Source organism: Anser cygnoides, chromosome 1 (genome assembly GCF_040182565.1).
Source record: "Anser cygnoides isolate HZ-2024a breed goose chromosome 1, Taihu_goose_T2T_genome, whole genome shotgun sequence".
Taxonomy (NCBI): Eukaryota; Metazoa; Chordata; class Aves; order Anseriformes; family Anatidae; genus Anser; species Anser cygnoides.
In genome coordinates this window covers 61,979,617-61,993,828 of record NC_089873.1, presented here as the reverse complement: position 1 = coordinate 61,993,828, position 14,212 = coordinate 61,979,617, and the positions used below count along the sequence as shown (strand labels likewise).

Sequence of the window (14,212 nt, the reverse complement as noted above, 5' to 3'; positions counted from 1 at the left end):
AAAAATTGTGTACGTAGTTTTAAAAGAATAATAGTAATAATAATAATGAAAATAAAAAATATAACAAAGAATGCATTTTTAAGTGGATATATGCACATGGACACACAAGACTAGCTTTGCCTTTAAAGCAGTTGAATTCCACTTCTTTTCCCCTTTGAAATATAGTCATGTGGAATACAAAAACTGTTATTAGTCGAAGGGATCTTTCTTACAGAAATGCAAGGAATTGTAGGGTGGAGTAATATTTTGAAGCTGCGTTTAATTTGTAAGCTAATTAAAAATTAAATCTCTTTATTCTTTCATTACTCCTGATTCATGAAATTGCATGGATGCAGGACCATTAAGAAACTATAAAAGGACCACGTGCATCAGTTGCATCTATTAGGAATTGAATAGGTATCATTTGCTCTAAACCCTGTCCTTTTCTTGGGTCTTTCAAGTATTGAAATAACTGGAGCTCAACCAGTTTTCTTTTGTAGTCTTTTTAATTGTGCTTGCTGCCTAATGGCACTGGGTAATTAAAAATAAAGATCTCATTATTTCAGGTATTTCTAGCTTTTATCTTACTATGTCAGAGCAGGGCGGTAGCCTGATTGTACAAGTGTTGACATAATGTCCTTAACTGTTAAGGTCAAATGAGGCCCTCTGTAGTTCCTTTATTGTTAATATGAAATGTAAGGATTGAATGAGTGTTAATCACTATTTTAACCACTCAGTGGTATATAAACAGTCCAGTGTTTATATAAACTTGAACCGGTTCATTCCAGATCTCAGTATTTAATATTGCTGAATGTATGTTGGTTTTATTAAATGATGAATCAGATTGCAATAATAATAAGCCTAATGTCTACTAAGTCTGGATTTCAGGTCGTGAACTGTTTAGTTTGGTACGGCCATTTGTCACTTGCTTTTATGTAAATTAAAAGTGAGATCCTTACACTGGAAGCTTTTAAATTATTCTATAGTTCATTGATAGGGAAGAGGCCATACACAGGAGTAAATGTTTACCCAAAAATATTGCAGTAGTGTAAAAACTATGGTAAGTCTGGGATGCTTGGTGACTACGAAACATCAACCTTAAAGTAGGTTTTTGAATTCGATGGTTCCATGTGCAGCTGAGACGAAACAGTAACTCAGACTTATCTGTGTGCTATGCAAGCCCTGCTGGACAGGGCAGGGTATTCTTTTGCCACACCGAGTTGTACTGGGTCATGAAGAGATTCTCATGACAAGTAATGCTGGTACCCTTTCAGGTAAATTATCCCATAAAGGAGCAAGTCCTGTGGGAAAAAAGCCCACCTGCATTGAAATGAAGAGCCTTGTTTTTTTTTTCGCCAACTCTTTTCTAAGAGTTTCCTCTCCTTCCTTGGTTCAGGTATTAGCAGTACCAGTAGTGGCTAAGCCACTTGGAGTCATTAACCCAAGAGGATAATATTCTGGTTTTGCTGGATTAGTTTGCCATCCAGCTAGTAGACTGAATGTGGTTATGATGGAGTCCCATGAGTCCCAGAGCTGTGGTTAGTGTTAGGGAAGGGGAAGAGGTTGCAGCTGCGAGTCAAGAACCTAGAAAATGGGGTGAGAGAGAGGTGAGAGAGAGGGAAACCTCCTCTTTGCATGGTCATCAACTTGGATTAGATCACACTTGGATGGATTAATGGAAGTGAATAGGATTATATGCTGCAAGCCAGTCACTTGTTTAGTGTGTAGATTTCCTGCAGTAGAACTGAAGCGTGAGGGAAAGAAAAGAAGGAAATATATTACGACGTACCTGATACAGTGAGAAGCAAGGTTACTGTCTTCCCTTGATGATTCATTTCAATGCAGCAACAGTTATCTGGTGCGAACTTTCTGCGCCTTTCCAATCTTTTTGGCTGTTTTTGGCTTGGCCAATAACAAGGGCTGCTTTCCATTGTCAGAATTTACTTTGCAGACATTTATCTGGATGTAGTTTGTCACTACTGGAGCTGATGTTTTAACTTTCTGTATTCCTCCGTTTATCAGAAGAAGCGCTAGGGCAGCCCTGCCCGCAGCATGAAAGGACAAAGCTATATGCAACAAGCTGTGAATGTAGCGTGATAAAGTGGGGAAGAACATGTTTGCTTCTAGAAAATGCAGAACTAAGAAAATGCAGTAGTTTTGATACGCATAAAAAGAACAGGAAATTATGCAGAGTACGTGTGGGTAGCTTAAGCAGTTCAGTAGATAACTCATCCTTCTGACATCCGTTAGAAATAGCAAGCTCCCTGTGTTCGGAGCCACTGTATGCTGTTGGGCCTCTTGCTCACTTTCCATGCCTGGGCATCTTCATGTCTTCTGTGTGTGACTTCTGCCTTTTCCCAGGGTTTCAACCAAGGCCTTGCTGCTATGGTCTGTGTGGTATCTCCAGTATATGCTTGAAGAGGAAGGCTGTGTAACTTCAAACTCTGCCCAGCCTCCTCTGACTTCTTGTATTTTAATTGTTTTGCTGAAGTCTCATTTCTAGATGTAAATTATCGCCCTGTTTTTGCCAGAGTCTTTGCAGGTAAATTTGTTAGCCTGTTACGGTGATGGTGTCAGCCTTCGCTTTCCTTCTTTCCACTGCTCTGATATCTCTTGCATCTTCCATAAAAACTGAGCAACACTGAAGGACTTCTGTGGACTCTGCCTGTTGATCATCTCTTGAGGGCTATCAGCAAGCATGTTGTCTGCTTCTCTTGGCAAAAGATGGAATTATCCAAGGCTAATTGCTAGATAAGTACCTGCAGATGAACACTTCTGCTTTCACTGCTATTGCCTTTCACTGTTGCAAACATCTAGTTTGTTGCTGTATTGCTTTCTGCAAAACCGTGGCTTTTTGATATCTGCTGAAAGCTTGACAGCTATCCATCTTCTGGTGTGAAGAGTTCCAGTACCATAGGATTTGTTCAGTTCTTTTGTACTCTCTTACGGCTTTATACCTTGCTTCTTATGCCTCTTACCAACTGCTGAAGTTCACAGGAAGGACTCGGAACACCTGGTATACTGGCTGGTATTCTGTGTTACAACCGCATCTGGATTTGTCAAGTAAAGTTGTGGTTGAACCTGGCAACAAAATAGCATTTCAATTAAAAGGAATAAAAGAGATGGAAGCCTCCATATGAAAGCTGAAGAACTGGACAAAAAAAAATAAACCCGAAAATTGAGCATTCAGAAGATTAGGAGACTTATTTTTGCATTGAATATAAAACCTACACCTCATTTAAAAATAAAAATGAATTTATGCCTTAGTTACAGTTGCTTAAGAAAATATGAGCTAACAAGCTTTTGCTTCTGTGCTCATCTCAAAGAGCGAAGACAAAATTGTGTGGCAGTTTTTTTTTTAATTCTGAGGGTGGGGTTCAACATGTCTTACATGAGAAGAATTTTAAAACTGACAGCTATTGTTGCAACCATCGCTTCAGGATTCATCAATTTACTGTGAAAGAAGAGCAGATGACTTGAAATATTGCAGGTAATTGACATGTGCTACATTGAGTTCAGCGTATGTTTAATTATTCGTGCAAGAGAAGTTACTCAGATTCAGGGACATCTCCCTGCCTTGATCTGTCACTCCTCAGCAATGGCCTTAAAAAGGTGACGCTTAGGCAGGTGGTGTAGGGCCTTCAAGCCTGTATGTGTTACCATTTCCAGCTGCCTCGAAGTGGAAAAAGTAATGTGAAGCTCTAGGATAGCATCTCACCTGTCTCCCTCCTGTCGGGACAGGAAAGGAGGGGCTGAGGAAGGAGAATGAAACTGCTGAGATGCTCCTGAGCATGCGTGAAAGATGCAGGGGTAGGAAACTAAGTGAACAGAAGAAAGAAAAGAACACTCATCATTAACCATACAATTTTCTTCTAATTGCTGTAATTAGTAATAGCTTTGGGACTCTTATCAAGGCTCTCTAAAATGATTACAAGAAAAACCTCTCTGTTTGTTCTGGATGGAAGAAATAATTAATGTAGTAAGCATTGGCTGTGTTCAAATCTAAGCATGGCTTCTGTATTGTAGCTAAAATCCTTTCTTAGGTAATCCTGGCTCTTAACTTCTTCCTACATCTGTGTATGAGCATGCATCTCGGTTCTAACAGACCCCTGGAAATCACTGTTAAATATTTGAAATAACTGTTTGACTCGGTAGATGTAGAAATAGTATTAATAGCACTTCTCTTTTAATCTGGAGAAGAGGCTGCAGGGGCTCCTTGGTAGGTTTTACTACATTTTTGGAAGCACTCTGTATCACAGCAGCTGAAAACATCAATGATTTTTGTCTTCCCACATAATTTCTCGCTGTGTTATATCTGTACTTGAAGTGCTGTTTCCCAAAATACACAGTTTGTGATTCACTGTGGAAAAACCCTTTTTCTAAAGATTTGTTAGAGCATTGTAAATAGTGGAAAACTTTACTGCAAAAAAAGTCAAGTACTATGATACTGGGAAATCCTGGGATTCAGTTAACAAAAACTGTTAAAATAAAAACTGTTAAAATAAGTCCTTGCATATTGTTCTATAATGGCCATGAAAATTAAACCTTCTTATCTCTACCAACAAAGTACTGATGACAAGGATAACACAAGTTAGGGAAAGAAGGATAAAGGTCTGTGTATTTCAGTGCAATGCTGGCAATAAATGCTGTTTGCGAACTCGACCGGGTTGTACAGATCAAAACTGGCCAAAAGCGGTCAGCTTAAATTTATAAAGGAGAGATCATACTTAAATAACTTAATCAGATTTATTAGCCATTATAGACTCTTAATGACTGTTCAAGAGGCCTTATTTAAAATTCCAGAACGTGTTGTGTCCTTCTTGCCTAGCAGTCGCGTGTACAGTGTAATCTGACGGATTTAGCTGAGAATTTCATTTAGCACTATTAGCCCCTTAGTTCTGTTGCGTAGCCCAGAGTTCTTCACGTAGGGTGAGGCTGCATCTTGCACCTGCACTTTCCTTCAGTTAACAGTACAAGAGCAAGCTGCCTGCTTTTTTTAATTCAGACTCCATGCAAAATAAAACAGTGTACAAGTGCATGGCTGGAATGATAATATCAAATCAAGTTTCAAAACTCAGTCAGCTTTTTGGTATTGCAGGAATCCTCCTCTTTCATAGTCTCACTGTTGGATGCTAATTAAAATGAGAATGATGTGGGTAGAGATATGTTTGTCCCTAACTGCTGTGATTTTTCTACTTTACACCTAATAGTCCAGGAAAACAGAATTTTATTCAGAGGTCTTGCTGTTGCCATTTTTGAGAGTTCAGCTATTGAATTTCTGGAGAGTATTTCATTCCTTATTCCTGTACAACTGGAGAATCCATGCAGGAAGTCTAATTAATTAAAGAAGATTACCTCTTTGCTGACCTAAAGCATGTTTTACAACAGCAGGCGCATACGGTCTGAAATGGATCAGAATGATGAATCTCAGCTTGGTTCAGACTGTGGTATTTCAAGAAAACGCTGATGCTGGGTACAGTCACTGGGAAACTTGGCGGTCCCTGGAGAGATTCAGGTTAACTTTCACCAGGCTCCTAACTGATGTGGATCAAACGTGGTGGACCAAAACTGGGGTGTCTAAAGTTAGACTGAGTACAGATTTAGGAGTCTTACTAAATGAAGAAATCCTGATTTACATTACTGTCTATCTTCAGCTCCCATTTAACTTAGTGGGATTTGCATTTGATCAACAGTCTAAAAGGTCAGACATCTTTTAAATAGCAACACAATCTGGGTTTCAGAGACATGGAAGCTGTAATTTGGGCTTTTAAGAGCCTTGCAAAATAGGGGTGGTACCTAAAATTTGAATGAGGAAGGGAGAGAGAATGATAAAAAACACTTGGTCCACTTGAGTTTAGGCTGGGTTTCTAGCCAGATGCGGTGGGGGACAGGGAGAAGGAGAAACCATAATTTGGTTTTGTCCCAGGTTAATTCTGAAAAACAAAAAAAAAAAATCCACTTATTATTTCTATTTTATTTAGATGTTTTTAATGGAATGTATAGTCAGGTTATGGCCCAAGAAAGCAAATTTCAAATATAATATGAGTAATATGTAATAGAAAAACATGCGTGCCTTTGGGGAAATCCCTTGCTGGCAAGATGATGATGACAGGACTGTGGTGGGACAGCTGTGTACCTAATGCGATTCTGTTCACTTCTGAGGTCACCACTAATTTTGTCAATAGGTTGCAACACTTAAGGAGTAACTTTTTTACTCTGCTGCCTGTGAGTGAGCAGCGACGTAGTGTAGCATGTCTGTACGTTGTATATAAGCACGCCAACTTGTAATGCTTTAAATGGACTTGGCAGCTTACCAGGCCTTTGTATATTTTACTCACAGTTAAAGCTTCGGGAGTTTTCTCATATGTATGAGAGTGCACGATATGCATATGTACTGATATGCAATATAGTTACAGTTAACTTTTCCTTCTAGTTTAGATAGCCATAGAGTTATTTGCAGATGGAAAAGATGTGCCAGTTTGAACCTAGCATTCAACTTTTTGAATAAATTTTTCCTTAACTTTGGGGAATGCTGCAAATTGACCCAAAATTGGCAGCCTTCTAGTGACAGAGCGGACAAACAAAGTTGTTGTGGATAATATACGTTATTAAAGACACTTTGGTTTCGGCAATTGATAAACCCACTGGAGGAGTGGACCACGGAAGCCCAATGGTAGCAACAAGCACAGCAGGAAAGATAAATGCGGAGTTTTGCGCCTGGGACAGGATGGCTGGATAGCAACTTCACTTCTGAAAGGCCTTTAAAATCCTTCATTTCATAAATTACTACAATGTTCAGCATAATCTTTTTTTTCTCGGGTAGATACGATATGCTTTTTTTTGTAAGTTTATATTTCAAACACTAATGATGTTAGAAATCAGCCTTACGGTTGACCGATAGGTCCTTGTCTGATTTGAAGGTTTTTGTAGCTGTTGATGTCTGTCAGCTAATGTGGCCATGCTCTATGGCATAATCTTCTCCTAGATAGAAATACCTTACCGAAGTCCACTTCTGCTGTCATAACACTCCTTAAATTTAACTCTGTGAGATAATTCTAGGCTTTGACTTGGTGCTGTTGTCTGTGTAAGGTGTGTGGGTGTTAGTCATCAGCTGAGACTGATGGACTTAATCTTTGTGAAAATGAGATTTCATTGGAGCTGTTCTGTTTCTGCTGCATATGCTATTGCAGCTTCTATATAAAAATATTTCTTTAAGAGGAAAAGCATATATAAAGTCTAATGGTAAATTTTTGCTTCCATAGTGTTCTATAATGGGATGTTCTGCTCTGACACTGAATAACAGTATAATATTTGAGAGCTTTTGCGTCCATAAAAAAAATAGATCTTTTCATGCAGAGTTTAATAGTATAGAATCTGAAGCCTGCAAGAGTTCCCAGTTTTTCATGCTCAGTGTTTATGCTTGTAAGATAAATCATTTGACTTCTGAGTTTGCATTAGTGACAGATTAAGCTGCCAGTGTAAACACTGTAGGATTGAGTATTTTGAAAGATGTGTAGTTTTGTGAAGGAACTAAGCCCACAAGTATCCGGAAGCAATGTAACGTTGCATATGTTAGTGCAAATAATATTTTGCAATGTTCATGAGAAAAGGAAGTAAGTATTTAGAAAAGTATTGGTGAAATGGTAACAGTTTATGATTCTTAATTTTTGTTTACTGAAAATAATTCTTGACACATGGAACTTTTACTGGAATTTACATGAAAAGTTGTTCCTGGAAGTAAGAGTGAGATGCTTATGGTACTGTACAGCCAAAAATGCCATTATTTATAATTGTGTAACTTTCAATTTACTTTTGACAGTAGAGTGAAAATGTTCTGGCCTAAAGTCATCAAGTTTGTGGTCTAATCATGAAACACTAGATACTTTCAGTTCTTAAAAGAAATAGCAAGCAGTTGTCAGTTTCCTGCAGCTTATGTCCATTTATTAAAAGATGGAACCTGTATGATTTAAATGGAATTGTGAAATGTAGGGTGTGTTTGCATCACTGAATCTATAAGCATGGTTATTTTTCTCTTAAAATCAATGTTTTTTCCAAATATGCACCCTGCAGGTTTTTGGTCAGTCCAGTTCTCCTATAAATCTAAAAAGAAGCAAGTTATGCACAGAGAACTAGAGAAAAGCAAATACAGATGTATCTTTCCCTAAAGTAAATATCTTTTTTCATGTTGAAAATATACGCAGCCTGACACGGTTATCAATCTCGCTGGAGAGATAAAATTTCTCTTCATTACTGTTTAGATGTTTAGTTTGTAAGATCTTTGTTTCTTATTCTCTGCAAAGGTCTAACACATCTTTGTTTAACACCAATTGTTTATATAGCATGAAACACAAGTTCCTTAACTGGTTAAAATTGTTTGATTCAGAATTTTGAAGAAATCTACTACCCTGTGTACTGAAGAAATAACACTGATAATGGGATGTAGATTGTGATTTTCTTTTTACAAATAAACTTGATGGAAACCAATTTTAAATCACAATATATACAGTTGCATATTTGTATTCTAAAACTTATCAGTAATGTTTGGCTATATTTATTTTAAAAACTTTATGGACAAATTTAATGCTGCAGACTTCTTTTTAAAGGAATTTGGCCAGTGTGGAATCAGGATTTGCATGACCTTCACTTGGTGGAAAATCAAATTAATCTCATACGGTTTAATCAAAAATATATATATTTCAAACGATTGCTTTTATGTGGTTTTTGGGTGACTTTGTAACAGGACAAAGTTGGTTGTGTTCTAAAAGAAACAAATGTTTTTACCATCTGGAATGAAAGGATAGTACCAGAGGTGAAGAATGGTGAACAGTGAGCTGAGTGAGTGGTCAGATTCAGGTAGTAAAAAGCAGGTTTCTGCTTTCTCTTAATTATTGCATGAGATGTATTTTTCTGTCATTCCAAGAGAATGATGCATTTAGCTGTAGCACAATAATTTGAAAATGTACCTGACAACACTTGTTAAAGATTGCTGTCCTTTAAAGGAGTTCTGAATTGTACCACATAGTAGAGGTGCTTTGAAACTATGAGCTATGATTTCTTTTATCCACTTATCCATTTTATCGATTTAAAAATTAGTTGTTTCAGAAAGTGTAATGTGAGTTTAAAGCCACTGCTTCGTTTCCTATTAAAAACTTTGACCAGACCATTTTGTGTTTTCCTGGGGAACTTGAACTAGTTTAGAATGCTCTTTGTTTCACATTCATTCTGAATTTAGACTTTTCTTTTTGTCTGAGGCTACTACATCATTAAAATAGCTGTTTTTCCTTCACAGGCCTATGAAGAGTACACCAGCAAACTAGATGCTCTACAGCAGAGAGAACAGCAGTTACTGGAATCCATGGGGAATGGAACTGATTTCTCTGTCTCCAGTTCAGCTTCAACAGACACAGTTGCATCATCTTCCTCCTCTAGCCTCTCAGTAGCAACTTCATCCCTTTCAGTTTATCAAAACCCTACTGATATGTCACGGAATAACCCTAAGTCTCCACAGAAGCCTATTGTTAGAGTCTTCCTGCCCAACAAGCAAAGGACTGTGGTAAGTCAATTTCTTTGTACATACTTAGAACCTCAGTATTTCCTGTATTTCTGTTTGCTTTCATCCAAAAGTTAATTTAGGACCTGAAAAAATAACCCATGTGGAAGTCAAAGAGGTGGCAAATCTGTTTGCGCTCTGCAAAACTCCGTCCTTTTGATGTGTTGGATATTTTCTACAGCATTAACACCAATATGTGTTCTATATTACTGCTATAGCAGACAACACTTCCAGGAGTTCTCTAAGAATAGAAATAACTCAAATATTTTCCTAAAACCAGCTTTTTTAGATACACAGCATACTCTACTGTTTTACGATGGTTAAGATGGGGCAGAAAGCTCTATTTCCCGTACTGTGTAAAATTATTGATTAATTTAACAGGGCAAGATTGGGGAAAATAAATGTTTTCCATCTTGTTGAAGTTACTAGCAGCAGTGAATGCTGTACAGCAAGCACCAAGCTCCTGCAGCTAAGGAGGGCTGTGTAGAATCACTTGGTTTTTTGTTGTTTACCTCCCCACTCGCTGTGGTGAGTGCTTCGTGTTGGGACCCTGATGCTATCGGGTGCCGTATATAGAACTGAATACGGGAGGGACGTTGCTGCTATTAGCAGGAGCCAGCAAGTATTGCTGTGGTAGCATTGCCTGCATACTGCTCAAAACCTGGTGTTTATCAATTTTGGCAATGTTATTGTGATTCCTGGGATCATGGAAGAAGAGGTTAACTTTTTGCAGACTATCTAGCTGTCCTTTAGAGGCATGTTTGTTTCTTTTTGTTGTTGTTTTTTTTTTTTTTGCTATAAGCTGTCTACTGAAGAGCCTCAATATGTGCTTTTGAATAATACACTGACCTGTGATACATGACTGTGGCTTGTCGGCAATTGCTAGGCTTTTTTTGTTGTTTTTTTTGGAAGTCTTCTCACTTAAAAGAGGATCTGTGTTCTCAGTGGAAGTGGGAATTGAATGGATAGCACAGCCAATGTCTGTGTGAAACCAGTGCTTTTCGTAGCAGTCAGTCAGGTATTGGCCATCACTGAAGTGTGACAACCTGGGGAATTTGTGTTACTAGCAAAGAGGAGAAGGCACAAACTGAGTAGTACTGGACATGGGAAGCATGTCCTCTCCCTTCTCCTGCCACTTTACTTCCCTCCATCCCGTGAAATAAGAGATCATAAAACTTATAGTGGGAACAACAGGTTAAAGGGCAGTTGTTTTCATCTGATTTTTTTAATCATAGCTTAATAGTTCAGAATGTTGCTGAAGAGTGAAAGTAGGCTTTGATTTTCAACCTGGAGAGTGATGTTTTAATGTAAATTACAACCTCTTTGTAGCACTGTGCAGATGCACAGTGTTAAGCAAGGTGATTTTGTTGCCTGCTTGTGAGATATGGCTTGGCACCTAGTGCAGCCTACGTTTGAAATTTGGAGAGAAGAGTACTGGATTTCAGAGAGGCACCCTGCTTTCTTCTTCATGTGTTCTGTCCCAGTCAGTCTAGCTATTGTAGCCTCAGCTCCTGTGATCAAGCTGTCCACAAGTTCTTTCTCTTTCCTGCAGTAGGTCACAGTATATCACTTCCTGCATTGTTCTGTGCATTTCTTGTTGCTCCATGTTATCTCTTCCTCTTCTCTAAGCCATATAGTATGTGTTTCCACTCTTACTTTTCCTCCTTGCTGCAATATGCTTCTGCTGCTCCTTCCCCCCCCCCCTTAACTTCCTCTTCAATCCTTTTATTAGAGGTGTTTTTAAGGCTTTTAGCAAGCCTGACCTCTGTTTTGCATTTAAAAGAATCATTTTGTATAAAGAAGAGCTTATGATTATGCAATACACTACAACAAACTTGAAGGCAAGCATGATTGTTTTGATGTTTATAAATGTGTGCTTCACCAGGTTTAAGTTAGGCTACAAGTAGGATCACCAGAGAAAATACGTTTGACTTTACTTGGCTGCGCAACCAGGGCACCTAAAAGAAAAGTTATTTCTGCGTATGTAAATCCGATTACAGTTTAGGAAGAAGATGTAACTGAATTTCAGTGTGAACCATGTGATACAAGAGGTAATTTGGGGCCAGTACAGAACTGTCTTGCCTCATCTGAGATAAGGTTTTGTGTGTGTTGCTACCCCAGTCTCATTGAAGTAAAAAGGGCTGCCTAAAGAACTTGAAGATGCATTGGTTTAAGTAATAGTAATGGATTAGCTTGGTATGCTCTAAAACATGTGTGAGACTCTGCTTCCCCAGACCATTATTTCTTCTCATTTTTATCTTTAAGCTTTGAGATTTTGGTGGATGTTGTGATTCTGCAGTATTAGTCATGCTCATTAGGAGCTTGCAGACTTAATCACTCCATCACAGACAAGCTGGTGTTCTTGAACTTGATCACTTGTCCAGTGTCTTGACTAAGAGGTAACTTCCTAGCTTGAGGATGTGCTGTCGTTTGAAGGAGTTCTGACCAGAACTTGGTAGTGAAGGTCAGTGCTTGACAGCAGGGGAAAAGGAGTTCTTCCGACACTGAATGTAGATGCTTTTCCTGGTTATGGGAGGCAAATGAGGTTTAAGTTGGGTGTATTCTCAGGGAGAGGCTCTTGCTCTTATCTCCTGTGCTCTACTGGAGTCTAATCACCATTTGCTGTCCCAGGGTAGGCCTGCAGCTTGGTTTCAGCTTGCTAAATGTGAGACACTAAGCGCAGAACTTCAGGAAAATCTGTGGTCTTGTGCTGTGGTAGGATTTAAAAAAAAAAAAAAAAGCTGTACCGACTAAAGAAGAGGAGGCAGGTAAGTGGTAGGGGAAAGTGCAAGTCTCCTTAGGCTCAAATCTGGTGTGTGTCTGCAGGTGTGCATGCACAAACAGATGTGTGCAGAAGCAGATAGGGATGAGCAGACAATTCTGCAGATACTTGTAGGACACTATTAGCAAAAGGCGGCTAGACCTGAGACACGTAACCAGGCTTTGTGTGCTCAGAGCAGCCTCAGTAAGTCCTCCTTGGGTGGTGGAACAGATTTTGGGCTGTGTTGTTTCCTACCAGGTGTTTGCAGTGGAGAGGCTTAATCCTGCTTTATATGCTGTATAGCAAGGGGGAGGACAGCTCCCATTCTGCTCGGAGCAACCCATTTTTGCTTTAAATTGTTATTCTAAATAAGCAATTGGAAATGTATGCTCAGGTCTGATCAGCAAATACTGCAAATTAATGATTCAGCTTTGTTTCAGATAGAGAAATGACTATAATTCAGTTTTACACACTGCTTGGATCTAGTTACATTACTAAGTTGAGCTTTTATTTAATAGACATAGTAAATTGCCTCTGTGTAAGAGCTGGGAATTGGTGCTTATAGGAACTGAGCGTTGGGGGTTATTGGCCTTGGAGTTGAAGTTCATGTATCTGAAACTTGAAACAATGCTTACGTTACTGAGAAAGTTAGGAATATCTTGTGTGACAACTCTTAGTAAATATTGAAAACGGAGCAACTACAATGATCCTACCCTTAGTCTGCTGGAAACTCAGGAAATTCCCTAAGCAAACCCAGTTCAGAAGTAATTGCAGTTTGCAGTGCGGTTGGAACTGCAGGTAGCTGGATGATAGACTACTGGCCTAAAAACCATCCGGCCATTTTCTGTGAACACTGGGATGACTTGCTGTAGTACTTCCTTCTTTCTCTGAATGGCTAAAGAAGCAGCGCACACATCTTGATCTTCCTTCCTAACACACAACCTTAATTAGGACCTCTGGCTTTAAAAACAGACCTCTCTTGTCTTCCTTGTGCCTATTAACTGAGCCATTTGCTTATGTAACCGTGATGTTCGGGGTTTTCAGATGTACAGAACAGCTTCAGGTGTGCTGGATTGAAGTAGGAAGGTGATTCCTTGGGAAAACATACGGTACCTACTGTTAGTGTGCCCCCACCCCAATCCCAATTCCATATGGCTAGCAAAGTATGAAATGTCCTACAACCAAGTGGGCGTAGGGGGGAGAGGAGAGGTGCAGTGTTGCCATGGGCTCCCCCCACATGAATTACTTTCAGCCAATATCCACTTCAGAAGGGAATCTTCTTTTAACATCACAATAGTATTTTCAGACTCTGCCACCAGTCACATACCTAATTGTAGGGTTGGGGACCCACTTCAGGAGTTGAGAGATTTTGTCAGATACAAGAGAGGCTTGTTTTCTTTTACCGGGGCATACAATGATGCTGCTTAAACTGACTTTATAAAACCTGACTGGTTGGTAATGGAGAGCCAACTTTGTTATTCATCTTTGATCATGTTCTGAAACAGTCCCAACTACTGCAGCAGCCTTCTGCTGTTCGTTTGGAGCTGCTAGAAGTGCAGGAAATAGTGGGGCAAGCTGCTTACATTTCTGACCAGCGAATGCCTCGATACTTAAAATGTTTGTGTTTTTTGTTTATTAGTAGTACTGTTTATGTGGAGGATCAAGTAAATATATCTGTTTCACTTGGCTCCAGCTAGAAGTATAATGAGAGGTGTTGTGGTTTAACCCCGGCAGGCAGCTGAGCACCACACAGCTGCTCGCTCTCCCCAGGTGGGATGGGGGAGAGAGCTGGAAAGGTAAAAGTGCAAGAACTCATGGGCTGAGATAAGGACAGTTTACTAGGTAAAGCAAAAGCCGCGTGCACAAGCAAAGCAAACCAAGGAGTTCAGTTGCTGCTTCCCATCCGCAGGCAGGAGTTGAGC

General features: G+C 39.3%; 1 protein-coding gene across 2 annotated transcripts in view; it reads left to right on the top strand.

The window, feature by feature from the left end:
- The window catches only part of BRAF (B-Raf proto-oncogene, serine/threonine kinase), an 85,886-nt gene that overhangs the window by 15,539 nt on the left and 56,135 nt on the right, over positions 1 to 14,212 (top strand). For both annotated transcript variants that reach the window (XM_066998095.1, XM_066998088.1), the window contains exon 3: positions 9,269 to 9,532. In XM_066998095.1, the coding sequence (XP_066854196.1) occupies positions 9,269 to 9,532 (264 nt within the window). The remainder of the gene's footprint in view (positions 1 to 9,268; positions 9,533 to 14,212) is intronic.